The 21,493-nt window shown below is 43.7% G+C and overlaps 1 protein-coding gene across 1 annotated transcript in view; it reads left to right on the top strand.

Moving 5' to 3' along the window:
• The window catches only part of LOC117349796 (zonadhesin-like), a 149,003-nt gene that overhangs the window by 59,963 nt on the left and 67,547 nt on the right, over positions 1–21,493 (top strand). Inside the window, exons 13-24 of the mRNA XM_033923391.1 lie at positions 1,167–1,315; positions 1,800–1,928; positions 3,291–3,429; positions 3,533–3,674; positions 5,596–5,792; positions 8,209–8,350; positions 10,165–10,406; positions 10,518–10,666; positions 14,350–14,478; positions 14,576–14,714; positions 14,961–15,102; positions 17,469–17,665. Coding sequence (XP_033779282.1) covers positions 1,167–1,315; positions 1,800–1,928; positions 3,291–3,429; positions 3,533–3,674; positions 5,596–5,792; positions 8,209–8,350; positions 10,165–10,406; positions 10,518–10,666; positions 14,350–14,478; positions 14,576–14,714; positions 14,961–15,102; positions 17,469–17,665 — 1,896 coding nt within the window. The remainder of the gene's footprint in view (positions 1–1,166; positions 1,316–1,799; positions 1,929–3,290; positions 3,430–3,532; positions 3,675–5,595; positions 5,793–8,208; positions 8,351–10,164; positions 10,407–10,517; positions 10,667–14,349; positions 14,479–14,575; positions 14,715–14,960; positions 15,103–17,468; positions 17,666–21,493) is intronic.

Raw genomic sequence — 21,493 nt, 5'->3', positions numbered from 1 at the left:
TTGAGCGCCCCCTCACTCTTTCTGCCACTTGAGCAGCCTCCCCACCCCCTGCATACCTCTTGAAATGATCGTTGGAGTGAGCAACGTCTTCCACCTGCTGCTTGCGCCGGCCACGGCTCCCTTCTGATGTCACGTCCTGGTCCTACTCGGGACCAGGAATTCGATGGGCCTACTCGGGACGGTCTGCTCCCCCCTGCCCTCTCTTTCTCCGCCACTGACCCCGACTTAGGTGACCAGATACCTCCATGTCTTAAGCAGAAGATTTAGCTGGTCTCTGATCTTACCCTTCATTCTAACAACTGTAAATAACTAAAATATATTTAGTGATCAGAAAAGTTATTTTATGCTCAGCTGCATTGCCTCATGTGCTTCAAAAGAATAAGGCTAAGTTATTCGATGTAGTGTTGCAGCGAAGGTGAGAGGAGCCCAGGGTGAGGGTGCCCCTTCCCGCCCTCATCTCTGCTCCCCCCCCCAATCTTTCCCTTCTCCCCCCTGCTGTGCTCACGCTCCGAAGGGGGGTGTAGGTGTGGGGGGGACCCCCCAGTTTACTTAGAAGTGTTGGCGCTTCCCTTAGGGGGGTTACCCCCCGACCCCCCCAACAGCAGCACTAACACTTCTAAGTAAACTGGGGGGTTTCTCCCCAAATCCCCCCTCGGAGTGCTTTATATTTAACTTTTAATCCAGCGCGCTGACATCTGGCGCGCATATGTCTGTGCTCATTTGTCCTGCGCGCTTTCATCTATGAACCTTTAAATATAAAGAGGTGGCTGCTGTTAAGCAAAGTTGGACTCAGCATTTTAAGAGAATTTGGGCTCCTTTGAATGATTATTATTTGTTGCCTGATCTATAATTTTTTTGGACTCTTAACTTGTTAATTATTACTGTAATTAGTGAGGTAATGGTGAAGTGTTTCTGTGTCACTTTAAATCTAATACCACCCCACCCCACCCCTGCTTTTACTAAGCCATGGTAGAGGTTTCTATCGCTGGCCAGAGCGCTAAATACTTTGATGCTCATAGGAATTCTATGAGCGTCGGAGCAGCTTAGTTAAAGAGGGCCAATGATATTTACATAGGAAATAGTTCTAGATCTGACCCTTCTAATTGGGAGTAGATACATGCAAACTCTCTTCAGCTCTATCCTGTACATTTGCTTGTTCTCTACAGGTGGATGGTAAAAATGTAACAGCTCCCACCAACCCTGTCCCCGGACTGTCAGTGTTTCCGTCTGGGAATCACCTCGTTGTGCAAACGGATTTCGGCTTGGTAGCGCGCTATGATGGGAACCATTATGCAGAAGTCAAAATCACTAGCGAGTAAGTGTCCTCAGGCACGAGCCCCCTTTGCTATTGCAGTTTGACAGTCATCCCAAATACTTAGAATTAATGACTGTGCCAACAGTCTAAAAGAAGAAACATCAAAATATGGTCTAATCGTCTGTAATTTCCACAACATATAGAAACTTTTCCTTACTAAAGCATCTGTATTTTAATTCATTGCGAAATATATGCTTTTTGTTGCGCTTAGGCCACTAGAAGTTGGTTTGTTGTTCTTAGAAATATCTTTCTTAAGGATTTCATTATATCTCTTTGGTATGCTTGATCCTTTAGTCTTCTGAAGCCAGAGGTTATAAATCTTTGACAAAAACTATGTCACATGACTGTGTTTTCTAGTGACTGCGTGCTCATTTGGTAATATAAGACCTTTCCAAAATTTATATGCGTCAAAAATTTTATTAACAAACTACTACGCATCCATTTGTTCTCTAAAGTGCTTTGTCACATATCTACCCTACTACAGTTACCAGGGCGAGCTCTGCGGTTTGTGTGGCAACTACGATGGAGTCCCCGGTAATGATTTCAGGACCCCTGAGGGACAGAAGGTGGATGGAACCAACGACTTTGGAAACAGTTGGAATGTTCATCAAAAGTAAGTGACATTAATGCTGGCCGAACTTAAATTCACTGTATTGGATATATGATGGAGATTTTGGCAGTTGGAACCCAAGCACAGTACCAGGTAGAGCTTTGGATTCTTGCCCAGAAGAAAAAATTTAAATTGAATCAAGTTGGGCAGACTGGATGGACCATTCGGGTCTTTATCTGCCATCATCTACTATATTACTATGACTACATGGGATAATGTTCAAAACTATTTCCTCTCATACAACAGTGGTTTCCAAGTTTATTCATAATTTATATACCGACCATCGGTTTACAATGCTAAAATTTAAGTTAAAAATAAAAGGGCAGGACAGGATGAAGACAAGACCATAGACAAACTCCCTCTTCTACGAAACTGTGCTAGCGGTTTTTAGCGCAGAGAGCCGCGCTGAATAGTCCGCGCTGCTCCTGATGCTCATTGAGTTCCTATGAGCATCTGGAGCAGCACAGGCGCTCAGCACGGCTCTCTCTGCACTAAAAAACGCTAGCGCGGTATCGTAGAAGAGGGGGAAAATTGATACAAGAGGTGCTGGGGAAGGGGAAGATTCAAAATTACATTGAAGTTAAAATAAAAATTAAAGGGGAAGAAGGAGAAGCGAAAGAAACAAGTAGGCAAGGGAAGTCGCTTCTTAAAAGCGATTCTCATTAATCGGAAATAATTGGAGAAGGGATCTTATCTTGTATTTTGGTGTCTTGAAATAGAAAGATTTTAAGTTTGGTTTTGAATTTGTCGAGAGAGTTTTCAAGGCAGAGGTGTGATGGCAGGGGCTGTGGCGGAAAAGATGGTGTTTTGAGTATAGAAAAGTTCTTTGGCTTGGGGAACAGTCAGCAGATTCTGTTCATGGTTCATGTGTAGAAATGGTTTGCCATTAAGTTGCCTGATTCTTGCAGGACTGGAGATGTGAATTTTCAAAAGCATACACATAGATTTTCAAGAAATTTTTGTGTGTATTAAACTGTAGTTGTAAATTTGTTTAGGTATTTTGGTGAAATAATTTCCAAAAGGGAAGTATTGGTCACTACATGCATAAGTTAACCTTATAAATCTAATTTCTCTCTCTCTTGCTCTCGGTCTACACATTTTTTTGTTCTATTAACTCTTCCCTTCAATTCTTCCATCTTGACCATAAATTTTATATTAATTCATTCTCTCTGTCTCTCTCTTTCTCTTGAAATGAATCCCCCTTTGTCTCACTTTTTCGACCCATCCTTCTTGATCCTCCTCCCTCTCTTTGTCTTATCATTATTTTCCTGCCTTGGTAACTCTGTCTCTGCTTTGCCTCCTGTTTTTCTGTCTCTTCCCATATTCCCCCATCCCCACCATCAAACTTTTCTCTTCCTCTGATAGCTGTACCCCAACAGACTCCATAGTGACGCCGGAATGCACAGAGGAAGAGCGTGAGTTGTATGAGGGACCTGCTTACTGTTCTATCTTGATTGATCCCAATGGACCCTTTGCTCCTTGCCACAAGAAGATCAATCCAAATGTAAGTCTGGCAAGTTAGCATGAGACACTCCTAGAAAGCAAAAATCACAGACCCTCCCCCAATCTGAATCCACTAATGATTACACCGGTTGCATTCATGGCAGACCTTCTTCAAAGACTGTGTTTATGACATGTGTGAACTGGATGGTGATAAACAACAGCTGTGTCAGGCCCTGGAGTCCTATGTGAATGAGTGCCAGGATCGGAACATTACCCTACAACCATGGAGAAATGAGAGCTTCTGCCGTAAGTGAGCCTTAATGATGGATTCTTATCATTATTTATTTATTTGTTCATTTTTATAGCCCGTCCTCCCCAGGAGCCCAGAACGGGTTACAGTAAAATAAAATTAGGTACTTAGAATTTCCCTATCTGTCCCAAAGGCTCACAATCTAGCTAAAGTACCTGAGTAAACAATTTTGAAATCATAAAGAAATAACAAAATTCAATAATAAAAAAATATTAAGAAAAATTCATAAGAAAAAAGAATAAAAATTAAAGTAAAACAAATCCTCCCCAAAGTCCCCAAGCAGTTCAAGTAAGACAGATGAAATGAGCCAGCAATATCGAGATCTCCAACTACAGCTCCAGTCCACATCACCATCAGGCCCGGTAGAATTCCTACTTGGCCATACCTCTCTATTCACCCTAGCATCCTTCTAATTTTCACTGAGAGCCCCCCAGGGACAGGAAAATATCTGATGTGACCTCCTTTACGCCATTCAGTGGAGAAGTGCTCATTCACAACACCTTTCTGTAATCTGGACATGCCAAGTACCAGGTCTAAATATGGATGTTGATATTGTTGAGCAGGAACGTCCTTTTCCCTTCTGCAATCAGAGCTGGATGTCCATCTTTTGGATCCTCCCTAGCCCTGTCCAACACCATGCCCAGACCCCTCCCCCTTGTCATATGGACAAAATTCCTCTTGCTCGAACAGGCCAAAACGCCTGCCATCACAGAACTGAAAATCAAAAACACCAAATACCCAATACAACCCGAACTAAAACTCCTAGGAGTTATAATAGACAGATGCTGCACAATGCAGTCCCAAATCAACAAGACGACCCAGAAAGCTTTTCTAACCATGAGAAATCTACGTAAAATCAGAAAATTCTTCAACCCAGCACAATTCAGACTAATTGTCCAATCCCTAGTCTTAGGTCTGCTGGATTACTGTAACTCCCTCTATCTTCCTTGTCCAGCCACTATGATAAAAAGACTCCAGACCATACAAAACACCGCCCTCAGACTGATCTACTCACTCAGAAAATATGATCACATAACTACTGCCTTCTTAGACTCCCACTGGTTACCCATACAAGCACGAATTCAATTCAAATTCTACTGCCTATTATTCAAAGCGTTACATGGCTCTTCCCCTTCCTACCTAAACAACCGCTTAAACCAGATCTCCACCTCAAGACACAGAAGAACCCCAAACCCTTTTACCTTTCCCCCACTCAAAGGCACACTACGCAAGAAATTGTTTGACAACCTTCTGGCAACACAAGCAGCAAAACTCAACCATACCATCTCCAATCTGCTGACAACATCGGACGACTTCAAAACATTCCGAAAAGAAATCAAAACCCTGCTCTTCAAAAAATTCATCCAAATATCTTAACCATTCTTCACCTACCTCAAGATATTACGTCCCCAAATAACCCACCTAAACACCTTCCAAGCAAACAGACCCCAAAAATTAGATGGTAATCTTACCTACTCTAACAATATTCTCTTTGTCCATATCACACAGTTCGGCACTGTCATTTTACTATCCAACCCCTAAATCCCCTTAGGAATCTATCCAGCTATCTCTCCTCTGTCAAAAATAAAAAAATAAATAAATAAATAAATAAATAATTGTATCTTCACTGGAAAATGTCCAGTCAAATCTTTTGTAATCCGCCTTGAACTGCAAGGTATAGGCGGAATAGAAATCCGTAATGTAATGTAATACTGCAGCATTAGATGTCCATATCCTGCCTTTCTAAAATTGAGATTTGGATGTCCAAATGCCAGTTTTCAGGTATCCAAAACAAGAACAGAGCTTCTAAATTAACCACCTTAATATGAGTAATGCTTTATCCATTTGCGCAAGAGATAGCTGAATTGTAGCACTAAAATTTCCCTTTGCATGTTTCCTGCCCTTCTTTTTCCACAGCCATTAAGTGTCCCCCTAATAGCCACTACGAGCCATGTGCCTCTGCATGTCCAGCCACGTGCCTTAATCTCCGACCTCAGTTATGCGACCGCCCATGTGTGGAAGGATGTTACTGTGACCTGGGCTTTGTGCAGAGTGGAGAGCAGTGTGTGAGGAAGGAGCAGTGTGGATGTGACTTCAATGGACAGTATTACCAGGTATTCACCAAACGTTTCTCAAGCTATCACAACAGTGTCTTAACTCAGACAGATTACAGAACTTTCCCTGTCTGTGGGATTTATCTCTACAAGCAAACGTTTCAGAGGTCACATTGAACCTTACCTTAATATGCTTTAGATCAGGGATCTCAAAGTCCCTCCTTGAGGGCCGCAATTCAGTCGGGTTTTCAGGATTTCCCCAATGAATATGCATGAGATCTATGTGCATGCACTATTTTCATTGCATATTCATTGGGGAAATCCTGAAAACCCGACTGGATTGCGGCCCTCAAGGAGGAACTTTGAGATCCCTGCTTTAGATGTTATGTCCACAGCTATATCAGAAGGCCTCTGTGTCCCGACATCGCAAAAGGTTATTGTCAGCACTATAAAGTGCTTTTCAGTATACATAAGTTAGCAATTGGCCTAATCTGTCCTGACTGAAGGCCTCTGGGAATTATTGCAGGCAGCTCTGACCTCTGACCTCAACCCTGGTAATGTCAGGTAGAAAAATTGTCATTCACATGCTAGAAGTACATTCCTCTGAATAACAAAAAAAACCCAGACATACAGTTCCTGGAGCTGGGGGTCGTCAAAGGAATTCATGCCTACTTGAAAATAACGATCCTACACAGATGAAATGGTGTAAAACAGATATGGGAGGAGATTAGAGAAACCCAACTCAGACATAGGTTCAGACACATAGAGAGGGGCACACAGAAGGCTTAATTTGTAGATAAAAAGAAAGTGGAACTATGTAGTCAGGAGTAGGGTTACCAGATTTTACTTTAGTAAAATCCGGAACCCTAGACCCGCCCCCAGGCCTACCCAGTTCCACCCATCCTAGCTCCATTATACACCAGTCCCGCTCCCCCATTGCCTGCATGCGTGGATGCCCTCCTGCTTGACGCAATTTCAAGGAAGCTTTTCAAAACCCGAAGAGGAAGACATGTCCAGGGAAATCCAGACCTCTGGTAACTCTGGTCAGGAGACGAAGCGGGAAGGCCAAAGTCAAGAGTAACAGGAGAAGAGGGGCTGGATTAGGGAGTAGAGTGGTGGTTCTCTGCTAAGGTTACCAGGTTTCTTCATTGAAAAACAAAGGCATATGGCCCCACCCCGATCCGTCCTCATCTGTGCCCCATTCTGCCCCCAGCTCCACCCCCACACAACCCTAGTCTCTTCTTCCTCGAGTCTGGGCTGTGTCTGGAGGGCCTCCGAGCATGCACGGATGCAACCTAATGATGCCATGCACATGCTTGTGATGCCATTGCATCCGCGGATGCTCAGAGGCTCTCCAGATGAGGATCCGAGCTCGGGCCCTTCCAAAACCCGGACAAACTGCCAGGTTTTGAAAACCCGTCTGGGCACTCGGACATCTGGTAACCCTATTCTCTGCTGAATCTTAGGTTCACCCCCCTCCTTCCTCTTCCTGCAGCCCTCTCAGAAAAGAGAGGCTGGAGCAGAACATCTCTGGAGTCTAAAAGGAAATGGTGGAACTGTGTTCTAGGCCAGTCACCAGAAATTAAGCCCTACAGATACACACCTAGCAGTTGTGCCATACTAACTCTGGGCCAAGTGCTATACATATGCAGCATGCTTATTTCTAGATAAAATACCTTTTTCCTCTTCAGCACCTGTCTGTATATTAATTTGCTGTGCTCTCTGCTAAGTGAGCTCAGGACCTTTCAGACGGACAGAATTTAAAAATATTCATTTATTCAATTTTCTATACTGTTCCCCCAGGGGAGCTTAGAATGGTTTACATGAGTTCATTCAGGTTCTCAAGCATTTTTCCCTATCTGTCCTAGTGGGCTCCCAATCTATCTAATGTACCTAGGACAATGGTGGGGATAATGTGACTTGCCCAGGGTCACAAGGAGCTGTGTGGGTTTGAACCCACAACTCCAGGGTGCTGAGGCTGTAGCTTTAATCACTGCGCCACTCCAGAAATCAAAATATAGTAGAAGTGAGCCAAGTAAAGGACAATCAGGCCATTGTGACATCACTGATGAGGCTGGCTCTTAGGCATTGGTGGAATGAGGCATTATGATGTCACAATACCAGCTCTGGTTATCAGAGGCTGAAACTTGTCACACTATTTATTTATTCAATTTTCTATACTGTTCTCCCAGGGGAACTCAGAATGAGTTACACGAATTTATTCAGGTAGTCAAGCATTTTTCCCTGTCTGTCCTGGTGGGCTCACAATCTAACTAATGTACTTGGGACAATGGGGGGGGGGGGGGATTGTGTGACTTGCCCAGGGTTATAAGAAGCAGCAGCAGCAGCGTGGGTTTGAACCCATAACCTCAGAATGCTGAGGCTGTAGCTATAACCACTGCACCACACTCTCCCCATATCACGTGCGCATGATGTAATCCGGTGCTAATACTAGGTTAATGTCTATGATTCCTAGCCTGGCGAGGTCATCTTCTCTGAGGCCTGCAAGGAGGTGTGCCAGTGTCTGGCCAACAACAATACCAAATGCACTGATACTAGCTGTGGCCCAGACGAGTACTGTGCCAATAACACGGGTGTCCAAGGATGCTTCCCAAAAGGTAAGTTCTCTCTCCGTAGATGTCCATTGGAGTCCTCATTTATAATAGAATGTGGTTGTCCTCGTGAACGGTTGATTGGTCCTAGTCTGTGACATTAGAAGGAATAGGGTTGGGTGCCTGTAGAATTGCATACATCTACACTACACTACTTCAAGACCTGAAGCAAGGGAAAATTTAGTAAAAACAACACCAAGGATAGAAAAGGGAGCCTGACCTAGTGGTACCATAGGCCATTTGGTAGCCAGGTTGGTACCATTTGGTAGCAATGGGCTGGGTCATTGTCAGCAAGCACAGGTAGTTGGGTACCATCCATTGAGTTTGGGCAATAGCTTTACTGGTTTTAGTTCTGTATTTAGTCCTGTTTTTATAGGAGCAGAGGTATAAGCAATGTTACGGTGTGATTTGGTTCATGTAATTTTTTTGTGTCTCACTCTTTGAAATGGTTAAACAGAATGTGAAAGCATATAAAGACCGTACAGCCTACACAGTTTGATGAATTGAAAGAAATGCTGTGTAAATTTTATTTTTCCATCTGTAAGAGGATGCAAATTCAAAAGGTACCACCATCGCCTTCCGTCCAGTGTCCTGGGACAAAGATTTAAACACCTTAATTATGACTTCAACCACTTACTTAGATTTTAGGAAGCATCTGAAAACTTATCTGTTTACCAAATACTTAAGTAATTGAGTTAATTCAACTCATTGTTCAATTTCTTTTGTAAACTGCATCATAGAACTTCATGATCCTGAAGTATACAAGTAAAATGTAATGTAAAGGTAGGATCTTGGAGGTATAAGGCAAGGGAGTACTATGTCCTACAAGGCAGCGTACCTAGAGAGCCTAGTCCCAGGAGAGGTGTGGGAATCAGGCAAGGATCAGTCCCTATACTATGCCAGCAGAGGAAAAAAAAATACCAGAAAAATTAGACACCAAAGAGAAATCAAGACAGGAGCAAAAACAAGAACCAGACCAGCAAATCCATGAGGTGATCCCTACAAGAAGTGTCAGAACAGAGAGTGTGTGGATATGCCCAATACTGGTCCAGTGGGATATCCATTGCCTGGCTGGGCAGTTCCTATGACATGTTACCAGGAATCTGGCCTCAGCTCTCAAGCTCCACAAGTTTGATTCCCATTGACCCTTACATGGGCATTTTTGTTGTGCGAAAGTTAGGGGCTGCTTAGGGCGAAAGTTAGGGGACCAGGAGAGTGCAACATTGAAACTTTACCCAGAAGAAATTAATGGGATTAGAACCAAGGCTTGTTAGAACGTCATACTTTCTGTTGGTAGATTAAAGAAAAGCTCGATGTCTGTATCAGATGGCAGAGATCCTTTGAGTAAATGAGGAGCTGACTTGTCTGGCAGGTGATATCCTCCAGGTAACTAAGATTCTTTGGCTAGAGGCTCTGATATGTCCTCTCAACTTGGACAAGGGTGGCTGGGCAGACTGACTGGGTGTGTATCTGCCCAATAATGAGCTAGGAACGACTCCTGGTTAAACGCTAATATTCAGCGCAGGATAACTAGCAGCTGCTATGTTGAGTGACTTAGCTGGTAATCCATGAAATTTAAAGCACCTGGCAGCCAAATCAGGCCGCTTAACTGCGTGGTCTATCTTTGGCCACTATAGATTTAGCCGCCTACATTTCTAGTGGCCAAAAATAAACCGGATATTCAATGCCAGTCACTGGAAGCAGCCTGGCTATCTCTTCTAGTCTGAATATAGGCCCCTGTATCTTTTTCTGCTATTAGCTACTACTATAATGTCATATGTTATTTTCCGTGGCTTCAACAATTTGCCTTTTGCTTTCAGGCTCTTCCACTTGTGTTGCATCTGGCGACCCGCATTACACCACCTTTGACAAGAAGAAGTACGATTTCCATGGAAACTGTACCTATGTGTTGGCCAAGCCTTGCAATTCCACCAAGGCTCCCTTTGCGGTGTATGCTTCCAATGAGTACCGGAATGGCTATACCTCAGTTTCTTATGTCAAAGCCATCTATGTAGAAGTGTATGGAGTGGTAGTGTCCCTTCTAAAGAACAAGGTGGTTCAGGTGAGATCCAGAGCAACTAAATCACATATTGACATCTGATGGTCTTTGATTGATGGATGAGGACCCAGGAATGGGTAGATGCTAACTCTGATAATCTACACTATTTTTCAGGTGAACGTAACCACCGTGAACATTCCAATCAACCCAGTTCCTGGACTCTCTGTGTCATCCTCTGGGAAATACATGGTTGTGCAAACGGATTTTGGCCTGGTTGTGAGATATGACGGGAATCACTACTCAGATGTAAAAGTGACTGATGAGTAAGTCCAGAGAATTTACAGCAAGAAAAACCTAGCACTCAGTGGCATAGTAAGGGTGGTGCGGGGGGCAGGCACTATCTTGGTGGGGGCGCTGGCATTTTTCTGTCCCCCCACGCCATGCTTGCACCCTCCCTTCCCTCATACCTCTTTAAATCTTCACCAGCAACAGCAACTTTTCGCAGCGGGCTGGCTCCCCTCTGAAATCACTTCCTGGTCGCGGGGCCAGGAAGTGACATCAGAGGGAAAGCCAACGCTAACGCAAGCATCAGGCTGGAGAAGCTGCTCATGCTGGCGAAGATTTAAAGAAGTACTGGTGGGAAGGGATGGCGCAAGTATGGCATGAGGGCAGGGAAGGAGGGAGTGGGGCAGAGAGGAGTGTGCAGTACAGAATGCTAGTACAAGAGCTAGAAAGAACTATGTGAATTAACAAATGGAGACAGGCAATGTGGAAATTAAGGCATATGATGGGAAGTTTAGAAAGGATTTTGATTTTTGACAGAATACGGATAATGTATTCGGGGCTCTAATGAGGGCCGAATTGATTGAATATGGAAAACGCATTTCATCCTCCAACATCTGCAGTCGTTTTCTTTCTTTCGATTTAATTTCTCTCAGAACTGAATATCCAAGTTCTCTATTTAATTTCTACCTATGGCTTCATATACTTGTTGCTCTTTATACACATAGGTGGTGCTTGTTGTTCCTCTGTTGCACCTATGGATTTGTCTGTATCATTTATACAGTATGATCTTTTTGTGTACTTTCTTATGTAAAACTTTCAATAAAAAGATTTTAAAATGAATGAAAATCCAAGTTCGCAAAGATAAGAAGTGCTGGCACATCTGGAATCTCACTGTGTCACACTGTTGTGCCACGGCACACAATTTGCGATTCACTGCTCTATAAGAACATAAGAAAAGCCTTGATGAGTTACAGAAAGATCCATCGTGCCCAGCGTTCTGTCTCTGACTATAACCAGTGTGGATCGAAAGTAGGGCTGTACCAAATATTTGTATTCAATCAATTCGGCCATCTACATTATTCGTATTCAGTCATAAATAGTGATTTAAATGTGAATACAAATAATTCAGGGCTCTACTGTGCTTAACGCTAATGCCTCCATAGAGCTTGCGTTAGTATTTTTCATTTAGCACGTGCTAAAAACACTAGCGCCCTTAGTAAAAGGAGCCCTTGATCTCATAGAAACATAGAAGATGATGGCAGAAAAGGGCTACAGCCCATCAAGTCTGCCCACTCTGCTTACCCACCCCCTGTCTATGCCCTAATGACCCAATTTCCTTATCTTGACCCTCGTAGGGATCCCACATGGGTATCCCATTTATTCTTAAAGTCTGGCACGCTGTCTGCCTCGATCACCTGCACTGGAAGCTTGTTCCAATGATCAACCACTCTCTCTGTGAAGAAATACTTTCTGGTGTCGCCATGAAATTTTCCACCCCTGAGTTTGAGCGGGTGCCCTCTTGTGGCCGAGGGTCCTTTGAGAAAGAAAATATAATCTTCCACTTCGACACGTCCCGTGAGGTACTTAAATGTTTCGATCATGTCTCCCCTCTCCCTACGTTCCTTGAGAGTGTAGAGCTGCAATTTGTTCAGTCTCTCTGACCACCCATTGCATCTTTTATTATGTTTAAGCTCAATGCCCAAAGTTCGAATTCAGCATTCGCATTTGGCCGAATGGTAAAACATGCTATTCGGTACAGCTCTCGTCATAAGTTCACGGAAGATCCCAAAATGTAGATCTATTTCCCATTTCATAGGCTTTTCAGGACCTCAGAAGACTGATGGATATTTCTTGCCCTCTCCAGCTTTTCCATCCTCTCACCCTTTGTAATTACTATCTCCTCCTTGGCCTCAGTCTTCCAAGGGAAGCAGGAGAATAGTTTAGGACAGTGTTTTTCAACCTTTTTTGGGCAAAGGCACACTTGTTTCATGAAAAAAATCACGAGGCACACCACCATTAGAAAATGTTAAAAAATTTAACTCTCTGCCTATATTGACTATATATAAAGTAATTCTCTTGAATAGGAATCAAATAAACACAAAGAAAGTATTTTATAATTACTTTATTACGAAATAAAAATTATAAAATACTTTATTCAGTGCGAAACCTGGGCCTGTTTGGCTGAACACAAAGCTGATATTCTGGCTGGAATCGAAGAAAGACACACACGTAGCTCTTCGTCAACAGCTCTCAGTCTCTCTCTGTATTTGGTTTTTATAGCATACAAAAATAGACAAATATACCCTCCATCCTTTTTATTAAACCACAATAGCAGTTTTTAGAGCAGGGAGCTGCGCTGAATGCCCAGCGCTGCTCTTGACGCTCATAGGCTCCCTGCGCTAAAAACCACTATTGCGGTTTAGTAAAAGGTGACCATATTGTAAAATATAGACAGCAGATATAAATTCAGAACTGTGCATAGTAAGTGAAGGGAAGTTTTCATCTCTGGGAATTTACCCAGTTAACTATTAAGTTATTTGGGCAAATTCCTTTGAAAACTGTGGTAATACTGCCTCCACTTTGCTAAATTTAAAATCAAATCATTTTTCCTACCTTGTCTGGTGATTTCTGGTTGCACTTTCTTCTTCTGACTGTGCATCCAATCTTTCTTCCCTTCTATCAGCCTGTATGCTTTCTCTCCTCCACACCTCATTCTCTCCCCCAACTTTTTCTTCCTCTCTCCCTGACCTTTCTTTCTTTTTTTCTGTTTCTCTTCTTTCCTTCTGTTTCCCTGCCTGCCCCCTTTCTTTCTTTCTCCCTGCCGTTCCCCAAGCCACTGCCACTGCCACTGCCGCTGCCATCGGGGAACAGGACCCACCAATGGATAACAGGCCCCAAAGCCGACGCCGACGCATGCTCTCCCTGACGTCAATTCTACAATCGGAGAGGAAGTTCCGCCCAGCCAGGCAGCGATTGGCTGGCCCGAACTTCCTCTCCGACTGCAGAATTGACGTCGGGGAGAGGAAGACTGATAGGTCCGATAGATTAGATCGCCAAGACAAAGTGAGTCCTGGGTGATCGACTCACTTTGCCTTGGCGAGCTACTGGCGCCCCTGCCTCGGGCCCCCTGTCAGCTCCGGGCCCGGCGGCCCTGCGGCACACCAGGCAACATCTCGCGGCACACTAGTGTGCCGCGGAACAGCGGTTGAAAAACACTGGTTTAGGAGAAGGGATGGTCCAAAGACCTATGACGCTCTAGTTGCACCTTCAGCTCATGTGAAACTACAAAGAGGACATTCTTATCGAGGGTCATGTGCATTCAGACTATTTTGGCATGTGCTTTATTGAACACTCCCCCTTGCACACACAACTGCAGCATGTAGACACACTTATTTATAGCAGCTGCCGACATAGCAAAAGTGGTCACGTCTAAACCTGGGCACCTAGATGAGATATCACCCTAGTATTCTATAACAGATTAGATGTAATAATGCACCATTATAGAATACTAGCTGAATTTCCTAATTCCCTGGGCCTAAATTTGAGCACCGTTTTTGAATTGACCTGTTTAACATTCCTTCTACACCCCCATCAGGTATGCTTGGACTGAAATAACTGGGCAAACTGAAAAGGTCAGTGGGCTGTTTACTAAATTAGTATTTCTAGATGGTTAGTAAAATTGTTTCTCCACAAAGAATAGCCATGGGTTCCTTCTTTGCAGCTACAAAGGTGAACTCTGTGGACTGTGTGGTGACTATGATGGAATCCCTGGTAATGACTTCAAGACACCTCATGGAGCACTTGTATCTCACGTCAATGACTTTGGAAATAGCTGGAATGTCCATCCCAAGTGAGTCTTCTTTCAGGTTCTTTCTAGAGACTTCTAACTGGAAGCAGGTTCTCAATAAGCTGACTTCACGGTCTTTTCCCTTTTCTTTGTCTCATAGCTGTAACTCAACAGACTCTATAGTGGATCCAGAATGTACAGAAGAAGAACGGGAGTCCTATGGGGGACCTGAATACTGTGGCATCCTGGTGGATCCTCATGGGCCCTTTGCTCCCTGTCATAATAAGATCAATCCAAATGTGAGTGACTTTATTTCACTCTTTAGTGTTGAAGGGAACATGTCCTAGCAAAGATTTTTAGAAGATAAAAAAAAAGATTAGCTAGTGAAATATGTTGTGTTTTTTAAGGAAGGATGGTAAGTGTAGTGACTCTTCATATGGATCTGCTGGAATCCAATTGCATAGGACAATCAAAAGAACTCAATGCAAACATTTCTTCTTGGAATTTTTTTTCCAAATCATGGTATCTTGATTTGCTTATGACAGACCTTCTTCAAAGACTGCGTATATGACATGTGTGAGTTGAATGGTGATCGACTACAGCTGTGCGAGGCCCTGGAATCTTATGTGAATGAATGTCAGGAGAGGAACATCACCCTGCGACCCTGGAGGAATGAGTCCTTCTGCCGTAAGTGATAACTGTGTTGATGCCACTGAAAGTATCTTTACGATCCCAAAGAAGTTTATTAAGCCTGCCTCTGATATAGTCAGGTCTTCTGTGGGGAGCAAATGGCACTGAGTTTACCAGAGTAATTCTGGTATAACAGACGAGGAATGCCTCTTGGATCTTCTAGAATAATGAGTCCCCTGTTTTGTAAAATCATCTTTGTGTAACATCTCCTTCAGGACGGCTCTGGGTCCGGGGCCTAGCCAGAGTTCTCCGAAGGCAGTCTCCGTTGGTCCCTCACTCTGTTAGCGCGTAGTACCTTCACCTGGGAAAAGAAGTGTTAGTGGGTGGGTTCACTCTCTTCTCCCCCCATGAAAAATCCAAAAAGAGTTCTGTGAACAAGGTTAGCTAATAAATTAAGCAGGTTTATTTGAACTATATGCATAGGCCTAGTCATAAAACCATTAGTGATAAACACTTTCTGCAACCGCTCCAAAATTTCTCATTTCAGTCAAATAGGTGGGTGTGGCTGTGTGCCTAAATTCCTCCTCTCCAATCCACCCTTACCCAGTCACCAAGATCTCACCCATCTTTTGGTGCTCTCTGAGTTTGGTGATTGCTGTTCTTCTAAACCAGGAGTAGGCAATTCCGGTCCTCAAGAGCCGGAGCCAGGTCAGGTTTTCAGGATCTCCTCAATAAATATGCATGAGACAGATTTGCATCTCAAGGAGGCAGTGCATGCAAATCCATCTCATACATATTCATTGTGGATATCCTGAAAACCTGACCTGGCTCCGGCTCTCGAGGACTGGAATTGCCTACCCCTGTTCTAAACTAAACTAAACCTTAAATTTATAGACCTGGTCATCTTCAAAAAAAATGACGCTCGACTCGATTAACAATGATAAGGTAAACCAGTAATAATAAAATAAAAAATAAAAAAATCAGATAAACCTTGTCCTAAATATACAAGTAATGATAAAAATAAATTTAAACAGAGCAAGTTGCTAAATGCTTAGAAAATAAAAAGGTTTCTAGTGCTTTACAAAATAATTGAAGGGATTTCAAGTTTCTTATCATAGTTGGGATTGAATTCCAAATCTCCGTTAATTTAAACATGTAAGAATGTGTCAGTTTTCCTTTAGATCTAATTCTCTTAAAAGAAGGGAAAGAGAGTTTTAATCTTTGTGTATTTCGCGAGAAACAAGATCTTTGAGCATACCAGATGAACGGAACCAAAGGAGTAAAAATACCAAATAGGAGTTTAAAAACGATGCGAGCTCATTTAAATTGAATCCTGAAACAGACAGAAAGCCAGTGTCTGTCCAGCAAAGGGGATATGTGGTCAAATTTCTAGGCCAGTGGGCCTGCTCCTGCTGTAGGCTCCTGGTCAAGCTCTGAAGACCCTGTCCTCCCAAGAGCTTTCCCCCTCTGCTGAACTGTTTCCAGGGAGCCTTCTCCCTCCATTGGGCTACTGGTGCCAATCTCATTCCGGTAGCCTGGTTCCTCCGTTGGGCTACTAGTGCCAACCATACTCTGGTAGCCTGGACCCTCCACTGGGCTACTAGTGCTGATCACACTCTGGTAGCTGGTCCTCATCAAGAGGAGCCTCTGATATAGTTCCCTGCTGGGGTTCAGAATACCATCTCTCAAGTGTTCCCTCTAAGCTGAGCAGGAGTCCTCCACCCACAGTCTCACCAATAGAGGGTGCTGTTTTACTGTCACATTTTTCAATTGTGAGGGACAGGCAAGTTCTGCAGGACTCCAGGGAACATACCTGTCCTTAGCGACTGAAAATATTCCACCCCCTAGTGGTAGCAATGCAGCTGGAGGACACCTGCTCAGCTTAGAGGGAACAGCCGGCCGGCGGCTCCCTCTAGAGGGCTGTCTCTGCTTAGGTACCATAGACTCTTTTCATCTACCTTGAGGCTATTTGTGGGCTGCTGGTCTTCTTTCTTCAGCCCTGAGCTTCCTGCTCCCAAGGATGGCTAGTCTTCAGGAGTGCCTCTAGTGATATACTTCTGCTGGTACACAGAATAGCAGTTCTAATAAGAGCTCTATAGTAGTCAGTAACAGGGGATCCCACAATTGCAGATATGATTCTGTACAGCACAAAAATGGATTCCAGATTCTTCAACTCTCTTCTAACTCAGTTTCCTGAACTCCCCACCATTTTCTCCCTCCTTTGAACTTGTGAGGAGTGGATTTCCAATTCCCCTATTTTGATTTAGCGCTTCTCAGTTTGCATCCCACATACATTTGAGCTCAGTATGGACTATGACTTTATGCAGTCGTGATTAAGGTGGCCATCTGTACATTTCTTATTGTAAACTCAGTTCCGCACTTGACTTTACATGCATTCATGAAGTTCTTTATCTTCCATCTAGCCATTCTGTGCCCACCAAACAGTCACTATGAGCCATGTGGTTCTGCTTGCTCAGCCACCTGCCTTCACCCTCTGGGCCAGTCATGTAACCAACCGTGCGTAGAAGGATGCCAGTGTAATGCAGGCTTTGTGCAGAGTGGCCAGCGGTGTGTGAAAAAGGAGCAGTGTGGGTGTACCTTCAATGGACAATATTATCAGGTATAAGATCACTAAACCGGTATTTCACAAAGAGAAAATTGTGAGACCGCTTCATGAGCTGTTAACTAAAAAGAATTTCAGATTGGTAGCACAAAATATTGTTGTCAGTGTTGTAGCAAGGGTGAGAGACGCCTGGGGTGGTGGGGTCCCTCCCCTGCCCTCATCTCTGCCCCCGCCCCACTTGCACATGCTCCTTCTCTAACTCCTCCTGCTGCTTGCATGCCGCTTCCCTTTCCCCGTACCTCTGTAACGGCCACTCCCAACCTGCTGTTGCACCAGCGTTGGCCCTTCCTCTGATGTCACTTCCTTCCTCTTTTTTTTTTTTTTTTTGTAATAATTTTTATTGAGAAAGCAGTCAAAAAGAACAAACAACAAGGCCCAAACGAAGGACCAAAGTACTAGTACAAAGGAAGAGTAAATCTCTAGTAAATTCAAAACCGTACAACAGGAGAGTTGCATACAAAACAATCGCTTGGGATGAATCCAAAATCCGCAAGTTAAAATATAATAAAAAGGGGAACCCGTCCAATTCGGGCTCAGAGACGTGCATCAAAAGACTCTCCTAAAGATATCATAGACTGCAAAATCATTTTTCGAAATAGAAAACCCCCACGCAACCAGCCCTCACTCATCCACCAGACAAAATCATCCCTCTCAATCAATCCACACAATCCGCACCAATCATACACCAAACACCCCTCAAGCAAACAACAAACACCCGAGCTCGAGAGGCACCGACCAGTCCTGTAGGGCGAAGTCCCTTGAAGGCGGGTCCCCAAGTCTAACGGGGTCCAGATTCCAGATTATGGCAAGGGAGCAGGGACTGCAGAGTCAGCTGCAACCTGAAACGCCCTCCATAAAGAAACATACAGTTTTTTGTCATTACTAATAGGAGCTGCATAGGTCTGGATTTCGAAGGCAGCTAGTTCCCGCATTTTGTTGAGCCACTGACTAAAAGAAGCTCGCGTCTCCACCACCCAATGTAGAAGCAAAATCTTTTTTGCCACCAGGATTGCCGTATATAAGAACTTCTGGGAGGGTGGGGAAAAACCCGCAGCAGACACCTCTCCCAGGTCTCCCAGGAGCAAGAGGCCATAAGACCTGGGTACCTTCCTGCCCAGAAGGCCATCAAGAAAAGGGAGGACCTGGAGCCACAGAGCTGAATGGGGACACTCCAAAAACATATGTACTAGTGTGCCCGATGCCCTCCGACAATGAGAGCAGGTAGCGTCGGCCCACAAGCCCACTTCCTTCCTCTAATGTCACTTCCTAGGCATGGGTCCAAGAAGTGACATCAGAGGAAGAGCCAACGCTGGTGCGACAGCAGATTGGGGGTTGCTGCCCATGTCAGGAATGTTACAGAGGTACAGGGGAAGGGAAGAGGGGTGCGTGCATGGCAGTGGAGGGGTGGGGCATGAAAGGAGTGGGGGGCAGAGAGGAGTGCCTGGGGCGGACAGCCCCCCCACCCCCCTCTTACTATGTCACTTATTGTTGCACCTTTGTTTGAATATTGTAATGCATTACTCTTAGCTATATGAAAGCAGACACCATTGCAGACTGCACAGAATACTGTAGTGTGAATAATCTCAGGTCAATCAAGATATGGTCATATTATGCCTACACTGATCCCTCATTGACTGAAAAAGTGCTCTGAATAAACCGTTTTCAGATGGAAAGACCACAGACAGGGGGCAAGCCCCCTAAGTGCAGCTTTCTTGGTCAATCATAGCACGATTCATGGTCTTTTGAAATTTCCAAAAGACCATGATGCTATGATTGAGCAAGAAAGCTACAATTAGGGGCTTGAATGAAAACGGTTCTGAGCACTTTTTCGGTCAATGAGGGATTAGTTAGAATGCTCTTTAGTGGGTGCCTTTTTCATTTGAATTATTGGGTTTTTCAATTGGGCTTCACCCTAGCACGTTTAGTCTTTCTTTCCCCAGTAGTATTGTTTGGGGTACACTACAAGCTTTGCATTGGCTTCCTATTGATTTCAGAATTTGTTACAAAGTCATAGTATTGGTATATAAGACCATCATAAATAAGTTATCTCCAGTAACTGCAGCCACCCTATACTTACATCAGCCATCCCAATCATTGCAGTCAGTAACAGCTACTATAATGGATGTGCCCTCTTCTAAATTGATACACCACGACAATTATTGATCACCTATATTTTATATAGCTAAGGCGATTCTCTCAAGTTTCAAGATTAATGGTTGTTTGACAATGAGAGCTATGAAACAATTTTAAGACCACATTGAAAACTCTTTATTTCCAGCAGATTTTTCCAACAACCTGAAAAAGTATTGATGATGCGATAAATAGCAGTAGCAGCTTTGATTCAGTTATAAGAAGCAGCCTAGGTCACTATTTTATTTAACTAGTATGTTGTCTTTAGTTTGTTATTTTATTTTTGTGTTTATTCTGTGTATTAGAATATGTACTGTCTGTTGATTTGTGATCCACCTAGAATGGCAAAGATAGTGCACAATATAAATTTTGTACATACGTAAATTAGTGTTTCCCCTTTATGGGACAGAGGAGCCTTTGTGTTAATAATTGAAGCCATTCCGCCTGACCAAGAGTGTTTCTGTCAAATAGTTGGTCACTTACACACATATGCATTATATTTATGCAAACTCTCCTTTGTCTTTCACTGTCTACAAGGTAAAGATATTTGCACGTGTCTAGGTGTTGATATCGATGGGGACTAATGTTTAATCTTAGCACCTAACTAATGGCCCACTGTACAAAGTTGCAGTAGTGATTCTCTTGTGGCAAATGAATCAAAGCTCATAAGAAATGAATTGGTTTTGATGCATTTGCTGCAGGAGAATGGCTACCGTGGCTTTGTAAAACGGGCCCTTAAACTAGGGTTACCAGACATCTGGGAAAACCTGGACATGTCCTCTTTTTAGAGGACTGTCCAGGTTCCCAGATGGTCTTTCCAAAACCCGGCAGTTTGTCCGGGTTTTGGAAAGCCTTGAGCTCCAGCTGCATCTGGAGGGCCTTCAACAAGCATGCGCATTTGGAGGACCTTCAAAAGATGGCACTAAACTGTTCAAAGTTGTTAAAACACATGCAGATTGTGAAAAACTGCAGGCGGACCTTAGGAAATTGGAAGACTGGGCGGCCAAATGGCAGATGAAATTTAATGTGGACAACTGCAAAGTGATGCACATTGGGAAGAATAACCTGAATCACAGTTACTGGATGCTAGGGTCCACCTTAGGGATTAGCACCCAAGAAAAGGAACTGGGTATCATCGTAGACAATATGATGAAACCTTCTGCCCAATGTGTGGCGGCGGCCAAAAAAAGTAAACATGATGCTAGGAATGATTAAAAACGGGATGATTAACAAAACTAAGAATGTTATAATGCCCCTGTATCGCTCCATGGTGTAACCTCATCTGGACTATTGCATTCATTTCTGGTCTCCTTATCTCAAGAAAGATATAGTGGCGCTAGAAAAGGTTCAAAGAAGAGCAACCAAGATGGTAAAGGGGATGGAACTCCTCTGGTATGAGGAAAGACTAAAACGGTTAGGGCTCTTCAGCTTGGAAAAGAGACAGCTATGATTGAAGTCTACAAAATCCTGAGTGGAGTAGAACGGGTACAAGTGGATTAATTTTTCACTCCGTCAAAACTTACAAAGACTAGGGGACACTCAATGAAGTTACAGGGAAGTGCTCTTAAAACCAATAGGAGGAAATTAATTTCACTCAGAGAATAGTTAAGCTCTGGAATGCGTTGCCAGAGGTTGTGGTAAGAGCGAATAGCGTAGCTGGTTTTAAGAAAGGTTTGGACAAGTTCCTGGAGGAAA

Source organism: Geotrypetes seraphini, chromosome 16 (genome assembly GCF_902459505.1).
Source record: "Geotrypetes seraphini chromosome 16, aGeoSer1.1, whole genome shotgun sequence".
Lineage (NCBI taxonomy): Eukaryota > Metazoa > Chordata > Amphibia > Gymnophiona > Dermophiidae > Geotrypetes > Geotrypetes seraphini.
The sequence above is the reverse complement of the archived record's forward strand: the minus strand, read 5'-3'. Positions and strand labels throughout refer to the sequence as shown.